This window comes from Toxorhynchites rutilus, chromosome 2 (genome assembly GCF_029784135.1).
Source record: "Toxorhynchites rutilus septentrionalis strain SRP chromosome 2, ASM2978413v1, whole genome shotgun sequence".
NCBI classification, from domain to species: Eukaryota; Metazoa; Arthropoda; class Insecta; order Diptera; family Culicidae; genus Toxorhynchites; species Toxorhynchites rutilus.
In genome coordinates, this window is record NC_073745.1 from 298,801,138 (window position 1) to 298,822,005 (window position 20,868).

The 20,868-nt window shown below is 40.5% G+C and overlaps 1 protein-coding gene and 1 long non-coding RNA gene across 3 annotated transcripts in view; both read left to right on the forward strand.

Annotated features, from left to right (window-relative positions):
• Positions 1 to 4,105, forward strand: part of LOC129764908 (uncharacterized) — a 28,738-nt gene extending 24,633 nt beyond the window's left edge. For both annotated transcript variants that reach the window (XM_055764543.1, XM_055764542.1), the window contains exons 2-7: positions 2,207 to 2,259; positions 2,342 to 2,830; positions 2,895 to 3,050; positions 3,111 to 3,537; positions 3,612 to 3,767; positions 3,827 to 4,105. In XM_055764543.1, coding sequence (XP_055620518.1) covers positions 2,224 to 2,259; positions 2,342 to 2,830; positions 2,895 to 3,050; positions 3,111 to 3,537; positions 3,612 to 3,767; positions 3,827 to 3,966 — 1,404 coding nt within the window. In that variant the 5' untranslated portion in view covers positions 2,207 to 2,223 and the 3' untranslated portion in view covers positions 3,967 to 4,105. The remainder of the gene's footprint in view (positions 1 to 2,206; positions 2,260 to 2,341; positions 2,831 to 2,894; positions 3,051 to 3,110; positions 3,538 to 3,611; positions 3,768 to 3,826) is intronic.
• Positions 4,106 to 8,968: 4,863 nt separating this feature from the next.
• On the forward strand, positions 8,969 to 9,919 carry LOC129770952 (uncharacterized). The gene is made up of 4 exons (XR_008742243.1): positions 8,969 to 9,097; positions 9,156 to 9,488; positions 9,623 to 9,684; positions 9,749 to 9,919. It is a non-coding gene; the product is annotated as an uncharacterized LOC129770952 (long non-coding RNA).
• Positions 9,920 to 20,868: the final 10,949 nt, after the last annotated feature.

Consider the following 20,868-nt stretch of genomic DNA (forward strand, 5'->3'; position numbering starts at 1 on the left):
AACGCTGAATTTGTCCTCTGCGGAGAAGAACAACAGGCCCGGCAGCTGACGAAAGTCCGCTTTGACGTAGGTTTCGTCGTCCATTACCAGGCAATGCGGCTTCGTCAGCATTTCGGTGTACAGCTTCCGGGCTCGCGTCTTCCCCACCATGTTTTGCCTTTCGTCGCGGTTAGGAGCCTTCTGAACCTTGTATGTACGCAGGCCCTCCCGCTGCTTGGTCCGCTGGACGAATGAACTTGACAAATTCAGCTTATTGGCGACATCCCGGACCGAACTTCTCGGATCACGCCTAAACTGCTTAACTACGCGCTTGTGATCTTTTTCACTGACGGAGCATCCATTTTTGCCGTTCTTCACCTTCCGGTCGATGGTTAGGTTCTCGAAGTATCGTTTTAGTACTCTGCTGACCGTGGATTGAACGATTCCCAGCATCTCACCGATGTCCCGATGTGAGAACTCCGGATTCTCGAAATGAGTGCACAGGATTAATTCACGACGCTCTTTTTCGTTCGACGACATTTTTCCAAATTTACGAAAAAATGACAGTGAAGCATGGTCAACGTGATCTATACACTCTTATCTGATTATAAGCGAAAACTGAAGATATAATTCCTAAAAATAAAATTTCTACAGCGTTTTTTCCGTGATGCAATTTGATGTGACACACCCTTTATTATTAATATCGTTAATAATTGCGTAGTTCCGGTCCTTTTGATCATTGCGCTGATCTGAGGACTTAGAAGAAATATTCTTCCATTTCAACTTGGCGCGTGGAAGAGGCAGCAGTGTGCAGTTCCGTTTGTGAAATCGCGAGTAGTTCAAAAGTGAGCGCAGTTAGCTCAATTTTAAATTTAAAAATTACTCCTCCAGTGCGTAAAGTTCAAATTCAATTGGAGATGGCACCACTTCTGACCCCACGGCTACGTTGTAATTGGCCCTCTCCGTCAACACGAGGGCCCCAGCAAAATTCTCGCGCTCCCGGCGGCTCGTCATCAGCGGAAGTTCATCGCTCTTCGCCGCCGTACCACGTAAATCCATGGTAGTGAGTACCCATTTTTATTTTCCTTTTAACATGCGCATGTTAGGAAAAAATACACAACACGCTAATAAATGAGAGGTGCGCTATAGAGCGCAAGAACAGAAGCAACACCACACAAAAGTACACACACAATAGCCATTGAAAGGTGAATGAAGAAGCCATAGCAGTATGACTAGAAAGTCAACCGCCATTATCAAATCTTTTAGAATGTGCCTTTAGTGTAGTGAGCTAATTGCTATTTCTGCAAATCCAATGATTTGATGTTCGAGCCTGGAGTAGATTAAACCTTTTGTTATGTGTAAATAAATTTAAAATAGTTTCGTTGTTGTTATGCTGCAGTTCGTTTCCCTGTATTTGAATAAATAAGTTTTTTTGATGTAAATTTTTGTTGTTGTTGGGCTTTAATCTTGTGCTCTGGACAAGCGGTGTTCGGGTTCACTTTACAGCGCAGATCAAATTGAGAAACAACCCGGGTTTTGGGGGAAGAAAGAAAAACCCGCCCTGGGAGTTCGATTCTCATTGGCCGGGCAACCAAAAACACGGCGGTTGGCCTCCCTTACGGGAGTGGCGCTTAAGCCAACTGCTTGACAGCGCAGAGTCCCGGTTAGGAAGGACTCACACGCCTAGAAGGCGTGGCGGGTTGCAAAATTTGAAAGACCCCCAACAGAACTTCAGTGAGCCACTTTCACTCAGCCTGGTCGAGATGAGCACTAAGTACTGATGCGTTCCAAATCCTCGAAAAATGAGTCTAATCACATTCGTTATTATCACAATAAATGGAATAACAAAAATATGATACCACGATAAAATTTTCACGTTACGTCCATAACGTTCTGCTCCCGCCATCGACAAACCCCGCGAGTTCTGGCTGCTCGCGCGGATCTCTTATATAAACGTTCTAACTCAATCAGTGCATAACTTTCACCTTTCGTGTTATCGCTGAGGAGCATCCTTGTCTCGTATCGCCGCTCAGAAGTGGGTGATTCGAAGTGGCTCCAGACGTTACGTCGTATTCATAAACCAACAGTCATTAATATTTGATTGCTCGTATCAAAGTGCACTTCACCCGCAGCGGGTTATATTTGTCATGAGCCCGACTGATGATTAGTAATCCGTCAGTTTGTTGATTGTAATTATTTCCACTTCTGTTTTTTTGCATTTTCGCAGCCCGGCGTGATAACAATATGAGCAATCCTCCGATTCAAACGAGCGATGAGCTGGTAAGAATGTGATCCCACATGTATTTTTGGTGCAGCCAAGCATGGCGATAATTATTATTGTTGTTTTTTTCCCCCCATTCAGGAGATAGCCGAAGCTCAAAACTCTCTGTTTGAGCTATTGTACGATTTTGCGGCCCGGGGAATGTCAACCCGTGCTGGCCAGTTCGTATACCGTCGGGTAGATAATCTACTTTCAAAGATGGAGAAAACAGCCCGATGGAGTGTCCCACAAACGCCGGCCATCGATGACGGCAGCGGGAAGTTGAGTATTTCCGCCCCACCCCTGGTGCGTCCCCTACCATGGATACTCTTTCTACCGGCACTGATAGCATTGAGACTGGTCCGCGTCGCACTCTCTCTGCTGGCATTGATGGTCGGAAGGCAACCGGTCTATCCTTCGACGGTTGTCACTTTCCTCCAGACCAGACGCAGAAAATTGCGAGCTCTCAAGTATCGTGGTCAAAAGCTGGATCGCATCAGTTCGATTGAGCGACAGGTGGAGGGAAAACTGCGCACCACGTGGCTCAGTCGGATCATTTTACCTCTCCGAACGGCCGTACCTTCCGCCGAGGTGAGCGAATAGTGTTCATCATCCATTCAAAGTCTTGAGTTGAAACGAACCGTATGTTTTATAGGTTCATCATCACCAACACCATCATCATCACGAACCAGCGAAGAAACGAAACGCCGCGGAACGTGACGCGGAAGACAGTGACGATTCGTCGGAGGAAGGAAGCGTACTGGAATTGTTGGATAAATACGCGGATAAAGCGGGAGATTCTAGTTTCAACGTAAATTTGTTGAAAAAATATTTCAATTGAAAATGTTTTCTAGGAAAAAATATTTGACAGGTCGAGGATGCATCCCAAGAATCATCATCCGACAGTTATATATCAGAAAATGAGGAACCAACAATTGCGGAGAAATCTCCTCTTCCGGTGCAGCCTGACAGGCAAATTACGAATGATACTTCAGAGTTGAAAGAGATGGGCGCTGTCAGCAAACAATCGGTTGGAGAGCACAAGAAGTCCCAAGATACCAAAGAATCGGTGGGTTCCGAAAAGGCAACAGATCCTACCCAGACTGAGAAGCACAATAAAGTAGAAAAGTCAAACAAATCAGACCGTGTAGAGAAGGATACTTTCACAAATGGCAACGAAGCTACCAGTGGAACTCTAGCCGATGGATTCGTCGAGAACGGATCGACCGAAGTGAGTAAGCACGAGGAGGCTAAAAACGTTTACGGATCCAGTCGTTCCAAATCCGCGGGAAACCTAGGTAAGTGGGACAATCGATATTGTTATTGACGCTGCTTACTTCATGATGACTATATTCCTCCCTTAAACGCATAGAAAAAGAACAAGCGTTGAACTGCTCGAGCAATTCTTCCAAAAGTGTTCCGATCTTATCTTCACCCGAAAACGAAAACAATGAGAACAGACCGATGAATGCAAACGTCCTGCCTACCAAGGAGCAGTTAGATTATGTCGTTAAGGAGGATGATTCCAGTAAGATTGTCGTGTTGTTTTGACTGTTTCATTTCTCTTGTATTTTGTCTTGTATTTAGAATCCCTGAAATCGGCCCACGTGTCGTTGACCGACGTCAAGACGAACATGCCGCAGAAGACCAAGCAGCATCACTCCCAGCAAGCGAACGGAAACGTTGGAAAGAAGAACAGGAACAGACCGAGCCACAACTATTACTAACTATTGTTTAATGTGTGATTTGTTTTCTGTATCGGGTAAACTGTGTTGTTTGAACGTTTCGATATGATATCTACTAATACTTATTATTATTCAAAGCCGCAACAATGTTTTAAAAAATATATGTGTACTGTTGCTCAAAGGTCGATTCGTTTATTCAAGAAAGAACTCTATATCGTCTGCAAATGAATATAATTTTAATGTAATGGATGGCGAGCTCCTTCTCTGGATCAAGTCAAATCGTTATTCAAATGATCATCGCCTTCAGCGTTACATTCGCATTTCATTCTGATACAATTTTCACTTCTTCACTTCATTTGAGATTATATATTCTACATATATAAAAATCTCGTGTCACGGTTTTTGTTACCGAACTCCTCCAAAACGGCTCGACCGATTTTGATGAAATTATTCGCAAAAAACAGGAAGTGGGTTATATCTATGGTATAACCGCAAGGGTGACGTAGGACTATCGTTGATTTAGAGATCATTTGTTTGAAGTTGAATCAAAATCCATTCTGAATGAATGAATAAATGAATATTTGGGGGACTTCGAAAACGAGAGCGTTACGTTGGAGGCACAAGGTTTTATGCATCCAATATAGGATACGAAAAACCTTGTTCTGAAGAATAATCTTCAGAAGCTTTTCTGCTAACTGCACTTGATTGACAAATTACAAAACCAAATGTATTATATGGATATTTTATGGATAGAAAACATTAAAATAAACTCTTTCGCTTGAATGTAATTTTCAATTCCAAGGGGAACTGGCAGGTTATTTTCCAGCAACGATTAGATATTTCCACATTTTCCTCGATACTGGAAGCCCACCAGTGGTTAATACTAACTCGATAACCATCTGTTAATAGCACTTGATTGAAAAATATTTGGTCACAGTGTTACATGGATAGAAAACATTCAAATAAACTCTTTCACATGAATGTATTTTTAAATTCCCAGAGGAACTGGCAGATTATTTTCCAGCAATGATTAGATCTTTCCGGAACTATCTCGATGCTGAATGGCATCCAAACGGAAAGAAATCTGCGCGTGTATGTGTCGATCCTTCGCCGTCCACCTCCTCCAGCACGTTAGGCAACGATGTTGTCTTGTCGATGTCCTCACGAAAAATGAATGTGTCTCACCACCAGAATATCGCTTAAGTATGCTTTTTGTGCGTGATTGAATCGAGAGAAGGTGTGGTTTACGATGGCAATTTGGAAGGCAAACTAGAGGGGAATGAACTCTCTGAGCTCGGAACTTTCGGCGACTGAGCAATAATCGATTGCGGGCGCATACAATATTGGATACGGAAATATCCTACTGATGGGGAAGAATAATCTTCTGAAGCTATCCTGTTAATTGCGATTGATTGAAAAACCACAAAACCAAATGTATTTGATCACAGTGTTACATGGAAAGAAAACATTCAAATAAACTCTTTAACATGAATATATTTTGAAAATTCCCAAAGGAACTGGCAGATTATTTTCAGTAACGATTAGATATTTCCACATTTTCCTCGATACTGGAAGCCCACCAGTGGTTAATGCCAACTCGATAACCACCTGTTAATAGCCGCGTGTGTATGTGTGTAGCGATGTCTTCCCAGGGAACCGTTTGTGGCATCACTCTCCTCCTGATAGATTCCCTTCTGGCCTAGGGTGCACAAACAGGCTCTTGGTGACACCGTTCATCCGCGCTTTCATGATAAATAAAGAGCTTCACCGCAACAGCGACAACATGCTCCAATCGCTGTTCAATTAGAACTGAGTGGATTTCCGAGCGGCGCTCGCTTATATACCGATTGGTGATTTCAACAGCCTGTTTTGAAAGCAATTTTAAGACTATTGAAACAAGTTTTTGGATCAAAAAGTAACAAGTATATAACGCGTAGACATTTTATCTTTCGAATGAAGTGTTTATCATACCATTTCGTTCAGTTGTTTAGGAGCTATTAACGCTCAAAATCTCGGTCTCCGGCGTAACGCTTTCGTTTTCGAAACTTTGATTTTACACCCCGGTATAGAAATGAAAGACGTAGTCCTACGTCAAAACATGGTAGGCATGAGAATAGGATGTAAACTATTTACGATACTGCTAGGATACCGTTTGCCATATATTAAATAACGATTAGGGTTAAAAACGCGATTTCAAAATTTTTATATGGACAATATTCGTTTTTCAAACGAAACGAATTTTTTAACATTGTTAAATGACAGATGACAGGTAAATGACTCTAAGCATAATCAACCTATGATGAGACCTTTCATATTACTGGCAGACTTTTTCTTTCAAACGAAAACTATTCTGCCCATGTTTGCATAGAAGACGTAATCACCAACAGCATTAATGTTGGGAAAACGCAGTTTTGTTGTTTTTTTTGCCTACAAGTGTTACTATCCAAATTTCCAATGAAATAATCTGTCCAGTTGAAGAGGATATTATCAGCAAAAAGAGGGCCTATGATATTTTGCGGATTAGAACATATTTTTTTCATTTGAAAAACGCTTGCGTCTATTTATGCGGACTATCAATTGTTTCAATTAATATTTGTTGGCATAGCTAGACGTAATCACCAGGTTGATCTTGTAGCGCTAGTATTATTATTATTATTGGATTATAGGCTGTAAGCCCGTTACCCTTCTTAAAATTAACATGAAAACATAAAATTTAAAACACATTTACATTTAGTTGGTTTCTAAAAAATAATCTTAATTTCCTTCGAATCTCATCCGTTGTCATACTCACGGAAACCACATCTTGTAGCACGTTAAACTCACGCATGAATCTAGTTGTCGGTTCGTGCTGTGTGTAGTTCCTGTGTCTTAGGGGTGGATTAAACACCCTCCGGCGACGAAGTGCAATGGGGCTGCTATTAAAGCAGATCCGGTCGTAGAGATACGGACTTCTGATCCGTCCGCTCAGTATATGCAAAAGAATGTTATATCCGCGATCTTATGTCTGCTGCTGACAGTATCCAGGTCTACCAAACAGCAGAGATCTTCATATGCTGGCAGGTGTTCTCCTCTCCATCCTAGATTTCTCAGCGCAAACTTCAGGAACCTTTTCTGGACATTCTCAAGTCTTTGGATGTGCAAATCATATTGCGGTCGCCACACCACACTCGCAAAGTCGAGTTTGGACCGTACAAGAGTGGTGTAAATTTTAAGAATAGCATACGAATCGGAGAATTCTTGCCCGAAGCGACGAGTGAGTGCAAATAATTTTAGTGCTTCTTTTACTATTCGTTCTATGTGACAGTTAAAAGAAAGGGATCGATCCATCGTCACACCTAAATCGCGAACATTCTCTACATGTTGTAGGTTCGAACATCCTAGCCTATAGTTGAATGTTATCGGCTGAACTCTCCTTGTGTAGATCATGACGGAGCATTTGTTGGGGTTCACACTCAATCCGTTGCTCTCGACGAACCTTCCAAAATTGTGCAAATCCTGCTGAAGCAGATGGCAGTCATAGATGTCTTTCACGGGAAGAAATATTTTCACGTCATCAGCGTATATGAGGACATTTGCGTTAGTCAAGAAAGATGGTAATTCATCCATAACCATGACGAATAGAATAGGCCCCAAATGACTACCTTGCGGAACTCCGGAATGGACACCAAAGGACCTAGATGCGTTGTTATGCACTTTTACGTGTTGTGTTCTACTCTCTAGGTACGTTTTGATCCATTCGAACATTTTTCCATGAATGCCGAAATCAGCAACCGCGCGCATTACACTGCTTATTCCTACCACGTCAAAAGCCTTACTCATGTCTGTATAAATACAGTCCACTTGACACCCTTTTGATATTTAATCAGTGACGGTCGAGGAAAATTCACAAAGGTTCGTCACAACATACTTTCCTTTTAAGAAACCATGCTGTGTTTCTGAAACTCGGTCAATAATGCGCTCGTAAATGTGGAAGTAAACGAGTCGCTCGAACAGTTTCGGTATCGCAGATTGAATTGCGACGCCCCGGTAGTTTTCAGCATCTGAACGAGAGCCCTTTTTATGGATTGGAATAAAATGTGAGATTTTCCACAGTTGCGGAAAGTAGCCGGACGAAAGCGAAGCATTGAATAGCATAGTCAGTGGTTCGACAAGTTCATCCTTAAATTCTTTCAATGATTTTGTGGGGAGTATATCTGGTCCTGCTGACTTACCCGAGTCTAGATCCAGTAGACCTTGTTCCACTTCACGATACGATAACTCCAGCAAGTCAGCGGTTCTGTAGATTGAAGAGTCGACGGTATTCGGATGGTCGTTCTGATAAACGCTCATAAAATACTCTGCAAAGAGCTCGGCGGTCTCCTGTCCACAAGTCGAAGATCGGTTACCATAGGTTATTATCTCCGGAATTCCACTGTTCTTTCGTCTACTATTCACAAATTTCCAAAAGGATTTCGGATTTTCCTTTATCTCATTCTGGATCCCAGTGATGTACACTTGATACGCTTCTCTGTGTAACGCTTTAAACAATCGCAGTAGTTGTTTGTAAGAGACAACGTTTTCCGGAGTACGATTCTTTTGCATTTTTTTCAGCGCTTTGCGTTTTTCTTTGAGAGTATGGATGAGAGCCGTTGAAAACCATTCCGGATACGATTTTTTCGATCTCGAGCGGTTCCTGTTGGTAGGGGCAAACCTTGCGAAAACAGTGAAAACCACGAAATACAACGACATAACGTTGAAGTCTGTACTGTTGCATACAGTAGTAGAAGAATCTAGTCCGCACTGAAAAACATCCAGTGAATTAAGAAATTCGAACATTGATGCGGCATGTTGCTTATGTGCTTCCTCATCACGTTCGAAGTCATCTGAAGATATGAATATATCGTTCCACGAAACATTCCGTAGTGCTTCTTTCACCAACGCCACGTCCATTAAGTTAAGATTTAAGTGCCTTCTGGATCGCCCAATTTCTATTTCGCCATTTGCATAGCAAAGTGGTGAATTTCATGTTTAATGATCGGATCCGTCACAGTAACATGACAGGTTTCGGTGTCCGTGGTGAAAACCAGATCCAAATATTTATTGTTTTGATTCGGTGTATCACACACTTGCATCAATCCAGACGACGAAAAACCATCAACAATGACTACTTCACTCTGCGAAACGATTCGCTCAGGTAAGAGAAAAGAATCATTTCCCTCTTCAATATACTGATTCCATCTCAAATTCGGTAGGTTGAAATCACCTGACACGAGCACCATGTCACCCGGCTGAACTATGTCGATGACGGAGTCAACAAACGCGACGAACGAGTGGTAGCGAGCTAAATTCGAGATAGGTGGAATATATCCACAGCACAAAAATAAGTGTCCATTCATTGTTTTCATCTTAACACAGATCGCTTCATTGTTTTCAGCTCGAGCAAACTCTGTGCTGACGATACGACGATGAACCGCAATAAGCGCCCCGCCGCCGGACAGTTTATCGCTGTTAAGTGTGTCTCTGTCGCAGCGGTAGACCGAAAAACACGAAGGGAACAGTACACTATTTTGTATAGAGGATTCCAAGTAAGTTTCCACAAATGCATAAGCATCGTAGTCTAGTTCTAGCGATGATAAATATAAATGCTTCTGTCTTTCGACTCCTTTGATGCTGTTCATATTTTGATAATATATGCTAATTACTGTATTTTGTTTCACAGGGTTTCCCACGTTTAACGGATTAACAGAATGAGACTCGATTCCATCGCTAATAGCGGATAGGGTAGGTAAACTTATAAAATCATTACTTACAGTACGAGTAACATTCGCTACATATCCCATTTCAGATTCTTCACACAAAATGTCACTGCTGCATCGCAACCGTTGGCTGGAAGGGAGCAGCGAGCGGAGTGGAGAAACAGTCCCGCTGCTGAGAGGGACTATCACGCTGTCGCTCGTCACGAAAAATTGTATTGCCCCGTTCGACACCCACAAACTCACGGAAATAAATTCCCTTTTGCCAGCTTGATGGCAGCATTGCTTTTTCCTTCCACTTCATTGCCATTCCGATTTTGAAAGATATGAAAGAGAGTTGATTGAGATCAACTCCTCTTCGGACCAACTTTATAACGTCAACCGGTTCATTCATTTCCAGATCACGTTGTACCAGACTCGAGATTTCCTCCACAGTGGCGTGTGGAGAAAATCTTGACAAAAACAACCAAAATTTAGACTCCCGTGCAGCGGTGTGCACGATTGGAACAGACAAAGCAGGATCCGGCTCTTTGCTACCACAAAGCGTACGAGTGGCATCCTCTTCGACCTGTGGCGGGTCGATTTGGATGCGGGGACGCTTTGTTGATCTTGGTTGAACTGTCGGCCAAGGCGAGCGATTTGAAAGACTTTGCTGCTGTTGTTTTCCAACGATTTCATTTATTTTGTCTGTATTTCCTTTTATCTCACCTCGTAAGCTTTCAAGCATTTGACTGTGTTGACCGACTACCGCTTGTAACAGATCATTGGAAGAGCTTAGAGCACTGCGAAAGCGAGTGTTACTCATCAACTTCCTACAAGATGGGCACATCCAATAGATCATTGAGCTGGATCTGATCTGGGCCCACAGATCTGCGCTTAGATGCGAGCATTTTAGATGAAACGCAGACTTGCAGAATCCTTGGCAAGAGACTACATCGCTTTCGTCGGTGATAGTGATAGCACAAGCATGACAACGCTCCTCCATCTCGCACCACCGATTCCCCTTCTCCAAAAAAGAAATTCACAAAAACTCCAAGATGCAAGGGTATATTGGACGTTAAATGCTCAACAGAACGCAAAAAGGTGATTTTAAAAAACTCAAAAACACCCAAAAAATCAAAATTAAAAACAAAACAAAACAAAACGAAGTGCAACTGAAACAATAACAAAAGCATTGAGTATTTACACTTCCGGTAATAGTTAAAACGTCTCTGTCGGTAGTTTCAGTTGTTATCGGATAAAATCAAAAAGGTTTGGAGAAAATTTAGTGAAATATCTGGAAAAAGTGATACAGTGATATATATATTCCTCTGTCATTTTTTATCTGTCCATGCGACAAAAAATCCATGGAATCCCAGATCACCTACGCTCCGATTCTATTCCGCCGATATTTTCGGCAGAATATGGGAAAGTTAGATCTGATAAAATGTTCTTTACTGACGGTTCATTCATAAACGGGTCCACTGGCTTTGGCATCTTCAATGAAAATTCCAGTGCCTCTTTCAAACTCAAAGATCCTTGTTCCGTGTATGTCGCTGAACTGGGTGCGATATATTACGCATTAGGGATCATTGAAACATTGCCCCTCGACCACTATTTTATTTTTTCAGACAGTCTCAGCTCAATAGAGGCAATCCGCTCAATGAAAGTTGATAAATGCTCATCTTATTTCCTAACAAGAATAAGACAACTATTGAGTGTTTTGGTCGAAAATTTATTCAAGATTACCTTAGCATGGGTTCCCTCTCATTGCTCGATTCCGGGGAATGAGAAAGCGGACTCGCTAGCTAAGGTGGGCGCTTTAGAAGGCACACTTTTTGAAAGGCAAATTGCGTATAATGATTTTTTCCACATTCCTCGTCAGTATACGCTCGTAAGTTGGCAGCGCATGTGGAGTGAAGATGAGTTCGGTCGTTGGTTACACACGATTATCCCTAAGGTCTCGACGAGTGCATGGTTCAAGGGATTGAATGTAGGTCGTGATTTCATTCGCGTGATATCTCGGCTTATGTCCAATCACTACAACCTAAACGCGCATCTCTATCGCATTGGGCTCGCAGCAAACAATCTTTGTGATTGTGGCGATGGCTACCACGACATCGAGCATGTTGTCTGGTCGTGTATCCGGTTCCATGCTGCTCGCTCTCAGCTCTCTAGAGCACTGAGAGCACAAGGCAGACAATCGGAGATCCCCGTCCGGGATATCTTAGGTAGCCGGGATCCTGATCTTCTGCTTCATCTATACCTGTTCCTCAGAAACGCCGATGTCAACGTTTAATGATGTTTCCTTCGTTGTGTCCCCGTTTCATATCCCTCCTATCCGATCGATAAACTTTTACTTAGTCGCGGCAATACATACACACACTCTTTACAGATGCACGGGCCGAAGGTTGTGCAGTCCACTGATCATTCAACAAGAGCTAAAGGTTGTACCGCTCATGACAACTCTTCTTCTTCTTCTTCAATGGCACTAACGTTCCTAGAGGAACTTCGCCGTCTCAACGTAGTATTACTTGCGTCATTTTTATTAGTACTTAGTTGAGATTTCTATGCCAAATAACACGCCTTGAATGCATTCTGAGTGGCAAGCTCTAGAATACGCGTGATCACAGTGCAAGTCGGAGGAAATTTCTTTGACGAAAAATTCCCCCGACCAGAACGGGAATTGAACCCGAACCCCCGGCATGTTAGTTATGACGCTAACCACTCGGCCACGGGATGACAACTCTACACGAGCTGATGATTGCGCCGGCTAGTGACCATTCTATCCTGGATTCCTCGAGTCGAGAAAGACGCACCACGCTAGATATGGGGTACAGACTAGGGGGGCGTTGCTGATTAATGGTCAGCTGCATCCCAATTGCAGGTATCCCGTGTCGGGCACACGTACAGAGCATCGAAGACAGCAACATACCAATTATGAGAACACTTGTAATACTAACCTCGAGCCAACCGCGAGTAATCGATTACATATTACTAACATAGTTGTAAGCAAACATTGTCGAAATATTGAACTCCCGGCCCCGTTAGGCTGACGCCATATGAGCCTTAATAAAAATATATATTTTGGATAAAAAAAAATCTGGAAAAAGTGCTCTGGATTTGTTGCGAGTCTATGGTAGTCCTTTTTCCTGAATACTCTGGGATATGATAAGAACAGCAGGTTCGTGTTTTTCAATCAAATGTGTAGTGACTTACACCAACGATATGAGTAAATGCTGAGTGTGTGGAATAATTCGATGTCTAATCCGAGGAATTATAATGATAAGAACCAATATTATTTTAATTTTGCTACTTATCTGATTGTTTCATCATCTACTTGAAAATTCAAATGCAAAAATTTATAATTACCTAAATTTTTGCATTTGAATCTTTTTGAAACATAAAAAAACACAATTGCTCCTCTTTGTTCATCGCAGTGTACAGAAAATAGTAATTATATGAGGAGTGTTTCAATGGTTTCATATATTCATATAGCTTATAGCACATAATACTTATAATTGTTGATTTTCGAACGATGTATGAAAGATGTGTGGAACTACGTCTGTTATGCAGACAAACAGTGATTTTTCGGAAACGTTTTTTCAAAATTGCTCAAATGTTTTCGAACAAAAAATGGTTGTTTGCATGTTGAGCAAACGTATTACAATGCGTAGAATGGCGTAGAATGGCGAAAAAGTCGATTTTGTTCATTTTGTCGCTTACGTCTCCTATACAAACATGGGCAGTATTGCTTTCATTTTCATTGTTAGCCATGGAGAAATGTCAATGCTTAACAAATATTTGTTTCCGATTGTCCATTTCCCGAAAAATCGAACATTTTCCAAAATCTGCAAAGTACAAATACGCTGCGAAAAATTAATGGCTGGGAGGTTATTATTCTGCAGAATAGAATGATCATTTAGGTTTTATTCATCGATGAGATCGCCCACCTAATCCGGCGGAAGAACGTGCACCCAGCAATCTCATTAGAATCATTTTTCCACGTACTGATTTCCTCTAATTCGTCTACATATGAAATTATACGGACCGTCATCACCTAAGGTTATCACGGACACAAATGCAACTAGAATGCGCTGCGGCGTCAGATGTATTGGTATTCAACAGAAAAAAATGTTCGTTATCGCTATCGTTCGATTTTTCGAACACTCAATTTCCCCGGCTGTTTTGGGGGCTCGAATATATGGTTTTGTCCCAGATAACAAAATTGATGTTCTTTTATCAAAGTTATACTGTAGAAAAGATCACATATTTTTTTTATTTCATAGGCTTTTTTACATACACATACTCTTTACAGATACACAGGTCGAAGGTTGTGCAGGCCACTTATCATTCACCAAGAACCAAAGGGTGTACCGCTTATGGCAACTCTATACGAGCTGAAGATTGTACCGGCCAGTGACCATTCTACTGTGGATTCCTCGAGTCAAGAGAGATGCAACACGATTGATATGAGGTACAGACTAGGGGGGCGTCACTGATTAATGGTCAGCTGCACCCCAATAGGAAGTATCCCGTTTCGGCCACACATACAGAGTACTGGAGATTGCAACATCCCAATTATGAGAACCTTTCTAATACTAACCTCGAGTCAACCGCGAGTAATCGGTTACATATTGCTAACATAGTCGTAAGGCAAAAATTGTCAACACAAATGAAACACAAATTTCCGCATTAACGGGTGTTAAATAAAAAATGAGAATTTTTTCAATACCTTTCAGTAACTCAAATAAAGAGCGTAAAATTTTCTTTCTCCAAGAAAATTGCTCTTTGGGCTCCCTAGAAACAGTAGGCGTGTTTGGTTTTGCTAGTTTGAATTTAGTCAAAGCAAAGATGGCCTCGAAACAGCACGTACTCCGCGAACGCATTGTACGGTTCACCGAAATGCATTTCCAGCAAGGAAAAAAGTTCACGGTGGCACATTTTAAGGAAGAAAATGTCCCTGTCAGTACGGTATATCGTATCCTGGGTTCGCTGAACGTAGAGCGGAAGGTCGGAAGTGGTCGTCCGGTGACGATAATGACGAAGCAGAGGAAGACATCGTTAAAGAAGCTGTTTGACAACAAGGACGCAACCAGCCTGCGTGACGCCGGTCGGAAATATGGCTGCTCCCACGTATTGATCCATCGGGATGGAAGGAATCGTCTGCAGGAAGAAGACGAGGTCGCCGGAGTACACGGAGGAGCAGATTGAGACGGTTAAATCTGGAAAATCACGTCTTTCGTTCTGGACGACGAAAGCTATTTTCCGCTGTCCAAAACGCATATTCCAGGAAATGATAATTACTACTCCAGCGACAAGTCATCCACACCGCCTGAAGTGAAATACAAGTTCAAGCTCAAGTTTGAAAAAAAGGTTATGTTGCACATCGCCATTTCCGACCGGGGCATTTCAAAGCCTTGGTTTAAGCCGAGCGGTCTGGCAATCAACCAACAAATCTATCGAGAAGAGTGCCTCGATAAAATCCTACTGCCGTTCCTGAACGAGCATCACGCGGATGGGAAGTACGTCTTCTGGCCGGACAAGGCGTCTTCCCATTACGCCAAGAAGACGCTGGCGTATCTTGAGGAGAAAAAGATACCGTTCGTGCCGAAAGGTCGTAACCCAACAAACTTGTCCCAGTGCCGCCCAATAGAGGATTTCTTTGGCTCACTCAGTGCCCTAGTGTATAAAAACAAATGGAGGGCCAAGGACACGAAGCAAATGACTACAAGAATCTGGAATTGTATCCGGAAAATGGACGTATTTGCCGTACAACGTTCTTGTGAGAGCATCGCGACAAAGTTGCGTCGAACAGCAGACCACGGCCCTTACTCAAACATTCACTGACATTTTAACGTAGAACTACGTCTTTCATTAAGGGTGCCAAATCAGAAAACAGGTCACGTTTTTATGAAATAAAGTTAACGTTAATAACTATTTTTGCCGCGAACGGATTTTGGATTTGCATACTAAACGAATCGGAAATTCCGTAAGATTTGTTTAATATGCTATACATTAGAATTCCCTGGTTTGTAAATGGTTAAAACTCATGAAAACTTTTAGCGTTTTCATTTTTCCATATATTTGTTCTGTACATTTGTGTGCTTTCCCGAACAGAGCAGTCAGTAACGAGCAACTTATCGACGACCAACGGAGAGGAAGTCGTAGGATTTCAAGTTTCCATGAACAAAGAAAAAGTAGAAGAATGAAGGGGAATTTTTGCTTAGAGTATGAACAGTGGATCTCGCTGAGGCAAACTTTCATTCGGCATCGGACTGTTGAGCAATCCAGTTCACTTTGCTTTCGCTGCGCTTCGATCTAAGATTGGACCCCACCAGTGGTAATCCAACTTGGATATCGTCGTGTGGTTTTTTCTGTTCGTTTTTGGCGTTATTCGTATCGTGTGTTTTTCTTTCCGCGTCATAAATTGGACACTTCGCGTAGTGTGTGATGAGCAAGAAGAAGAGGAAGGCAGGCTCGAGCCCTGCAAAAAAACGAACGCATTGCCAGGGGCAATAAAATTTCGAGGTAAGCGTCATCTAATGATGAACGCGATGTTGGTGCAATGAAAAGCGCTCGCACTGAACGAGCCTTCGCAAGTGTGACACCGCATCGAACAACAGCGAAGTAGGCGATTTCGGCGCGTCGGTCGAACATGTAAACACCCTTACCCAGGCAGCAACCAAATCAAGCTCTCCCCGCTGGTGGTGAAGGCGGTCGCTCTTGACAAACTCATCAGCGAATTCGCATCGAAGGGTGTTACAGCAGGGTACAAGCTGTGTGGCATAATTCACTCTTTTTCCAAGCAGTTAACATTGTTTGTTTTCCGTCATCATAAGGGCTTCGTTGGTGCCTTTGAGGATGCATCAATGCATTAACCTGACGTTATGGCGAAGCAGACGTTAAGATTGTGCGCCAAAGTGTTATAGAATGATATCCGAAGATATAAACAAGCGACTTATATAAAATAATAGCGTAGTTCTACGTCAACAATGCGGTCGTATCTTAGACACAACCTCCTGTATTTTTTTTTAAGTAAATACATTATGTTATTAATAAAAAATACTGAAATCGATGAAAAAAAAATTTTTTTATATTTGATTGAAAAAATTCTCATTTTTTATTTAACACCCGTTACTCGAGAAATAATCAAGCAAATAAAACCAAATTTGGAACGTAACGTAACGGAGAAACATGTTATTTGCAAGTGTTTGAAAAATCTTGAACGAAAATTGTATCTGAAAATAATTTAATATTATAATGTCGAGTTTTGGTAGAAGTATTAGGAATTTTATAGTTAAAGGTAACTAGGGTAGATTAGATGATCAGTCAATGAATAATTCTGCGATTGGACCCATGAACAGCGCTTAGTAAGAAAACGTGGATGTGATAACGAAAAATAAATTTTGGGTGGGACGAAGTTTGCCGTGTCAGCTAGTGTTTAATAAAATAATATATGTCATAAAACTAACCATCGAACAATTGGAAAATCTCAACCCCTATCCTAACGGAAACACCCACTTCTGATTGGTCGAAATTGACGACACATGCGGTGGTTCCCTAACAGAGACATCAAAACAAAGCCCCTATGGGGAATCAGCATTGCAAATACATGAAAGTAGGGGGCATTTTTATATTGCAAGTAAGGCGGCTCGACACCGTGCAATAAGCAACTAGCAAGCTGCAATACGCAAAAAGCAATATGCAACAGACAACATATTTTATTGTGCTCCGCATACCAAAGCAATGAAAACGCCTGACATTATGCAAACAATCTGCTCACTTGCCGAAACTTGCCAAATTATGTGCGATAAGTTGCCCTTCAACCGACACGTTATGTTGCGATAGGAGTTGCTCTATGAAGGCGATAGTGATATCGTATTGCGTTAGTGTGCGAGTTCAACAAAAATAACGTGGAAAACCCCATTGGCGATAATATTGCTTATTGCATGTTGATAGTTGCTAGTTGCTTATTGCTCCGGTGTGCGAGCCGTCTAAGGTGAGTGATAGGATTAATTCTAGCAAATTAAATTTAAATTTGGAACTTCAATGTTGGTTGCTACCAGAAATTTTATATCAATGGCCGATCGTGTATTGTGAAAAATTTAGTACAAGTGTAAGTGTGAAATTGTATATGGTAGAAGTTGTTTTTAAATGACTTGATATATGAAACGGTTTATTTCAATTTTCATGAATAAAAACCAAGGTGTGTTCCCGTCGTTCGCAAGGAAAGTTCATACGGCGAGAAAAGTTGGAAAAGTGAAGAAATATTTGAAAAAGTGATTTCCCATATGCTTCACATATAGTATTAGGTGTTGTTAGTTCAATAGAAATTCGCATTGGGTTGAATAAACACTCAGAAAGTAAAAATTATATAAGAAAATTACCTTTTCCATTTCAAATATGTTTTCTCTATATTAAAGTAACATGTTTTTACTGATGAGAAAAATTGATAATTGTGTTCGGTATTGATAATTATCTTGAGTTTTGAGTTTTTTTTTCTCTTTATTTCATCCATACATAACACAGGAGGCATCTCGTCTAGGGTCACAGAGGGCGGTTTTCATCATATCTCATTCCACTTCGGCATCTACTATCTTATACGGACCATCTAACGACTAATTACCATCTATCTGTCATCATTATTCGGTTGTAAACACTGGTGGAGTGACCAAACAATACCCAACAACCAAACAAAACGGCGCTTTTCAGGGCCACCAAATAATTATCAAAGAGTTTAATTCTTCAAACATATCAAAAACAACAGATAGCCTAACGGAATCCTACGTCAACTATGCGGCCTCAGACACAACCCTCCTGTGACCTTTTTTGTGAAAATTTGAACAATTTCCTACATTTCATCCTTTGACAAGAATTTTGTTGATATCATAGTTTTTAAATTATAAATTTTTGTAAAAAATTAAGAAAAAAAAATGTCTTTTCCAAAAAGTAGTCTTATTCTTTTTCGAATATTTCAAGTATGCAAAGTTGCTTAAATGATGTCTTTACGTTTACGTTTCTCTACTATTTGAGATGGTGCTGCCAACTCCTAAGACGAGTTGGCATCAAATTCGTGTTATAGGGGAAATGAGGTTAAAATGAACAGGGTTGGTAAAATGAACCACTGCTCAAGCTTCGATAATATAACTATAAACAAATTGATACTTCTTCATTATCCTACTCTTAGAACATTTGAAGCTGTTCATGACACCTTGTTATGCAAGAAACTGTGAAATGTAGAAAATAATAAATAAAACAGAAATTTATCTCATGGTAGCCATTTTGATGTAATTTTGTGCGCATCGTATTTAAGGCATTTCCCGTGAAATTTAAATTATACGACCTTATATCTTCGACAAATCATCAGTTTGGACAACTGTTGACATATTCAATGAGAGGTAAACAGATATTTTGTTTTGTTTCAGTGATTAATTCGAATTCGAAATTACTTTGTTGTTTGGGGTAAAATGAGCCACCACTGGATAACGACTAACGATGTCATGTTTTCCAAAGCTAATCTACCTCATCAAATGTTGCTTTTCAAGGGATTCTCTTTGTGTATTTAACCCTGAAAAAATATGCCTTCTCGACGAAAATCAAACCTCAATATGTGAAGCGTTATGTGTTTCTTACTATTTTTTCGCACGTATGAGTAAATTCTAATTACTACTCCAGGTGAATAAGCTCAGCTTGATTCATACATGTACCTACTATTTCAATAATTTGTCAAACAAATTTAGATAAGGAACAACGCATAAATCTATCCCATTTAGCATTATATTTGTAATTGTTCATTTTACCACCACCATGTGATCGTTTTAACCGCACGATAAAAAATGCTCGATTTTACATCTTATTTTCTTTTAATGAAAAATGTACTATTTTTATTTTTTATAATTAAAACCGTTTGATATCTTGAACAACAGTTAGTTAAGCTATATATATTCTCCGAAGAACGGAAATTGTAGCAGTATGTGGATGCAGTAAATGGGCATATTTCTTAGGGTCTTAGGTTCATTTTAACCGCTCCCCTACATAGTTTTTCTGAATCTAGATTGCATACTATGATTTATTAAAAGTTTCGAGCTGCCGCATCAAGCGATACTGCGGCGTAAAAGTAATTATGTACTTCAATGATGATTTGATCAAATGTAAAAAAAATCATCCGCGGAAAAAATCTGTACCAATCTGTACCTTTTGACGAAAATCTGAGCTCTGTACCGTAAAGAATTTGTACCACAAAAAACGAAAAAATCTGTATCTTTCCAGATAAATCTGTACGTGTGGCAACACTGATGACGAGTTTTAGTAGAAGAACTAGGAATTTTAAAGTAAAAGGAAATTGTAAAGGGTCAAAGGGTAATCAATCAATGAAGTGTGCTGCGTTTGGACCCACGAACGTTCGCTTAGTAAGTAAATAAGAATGTTTTAAAGTATCCATATCAAAGAATCAATTTTGGGCGGGACGATGATGATTATGAGGATGGTACCGCCTCCTTCCCCTACAGAGGTTTGAGCAAGACGAGTTATCTAAACGATAATTCATTATTTTTTTCAGAATTGAAATCTGTGAGGTAAACAAAAAAAAAACAACGCAATGATTTTATTTACCAAGTTCATGACCGACATAATAGAGATAAATACAAATTTAAAAAAAGATAACTTAAAAAATTTAATAGTTTACATAATATAATCCGTTCAAAAAAACTTCGTCAGGTTAATTGAAAATATTGAAACAAACTGCAAAAATTGTCCACATTAAATTATCCGTTCGTACTTCGTCAGTAACAATCTTCGTCATAAAATATTAAAAAAAATATATAAATATAATGATACACAGCTTCCACGTGTGAAATACAGTGCCTCTTCAATTCTGTAAGTGTTGTTGCACGTTCAATACGTTTTGGCATCAAGCCTTTGGCATTTACACCTTCGAAATATAACGAATTTTGTGAAGTACATGTCAAGAAAAGGAATGTTTTCAGTTCATTCGCGTTTCTTGTGTTGTAACTGTGAAATTCACTTCCTCTTTCAACTCGATCGCACAAATATCGAGGCAGCAAACCGTTAACTACTTTGAAAATGAACACCATAGTTAAATAAACAATTCTTTGCTTGACGAATAACCGTTGCAGAGCGTCCAATATTAAAAATGAGGAAGATAATCTGTTACATTTTAGTATCAACCGCATTATTTTGTAATATAACGCTGTATTCTCGTTATTTGTGT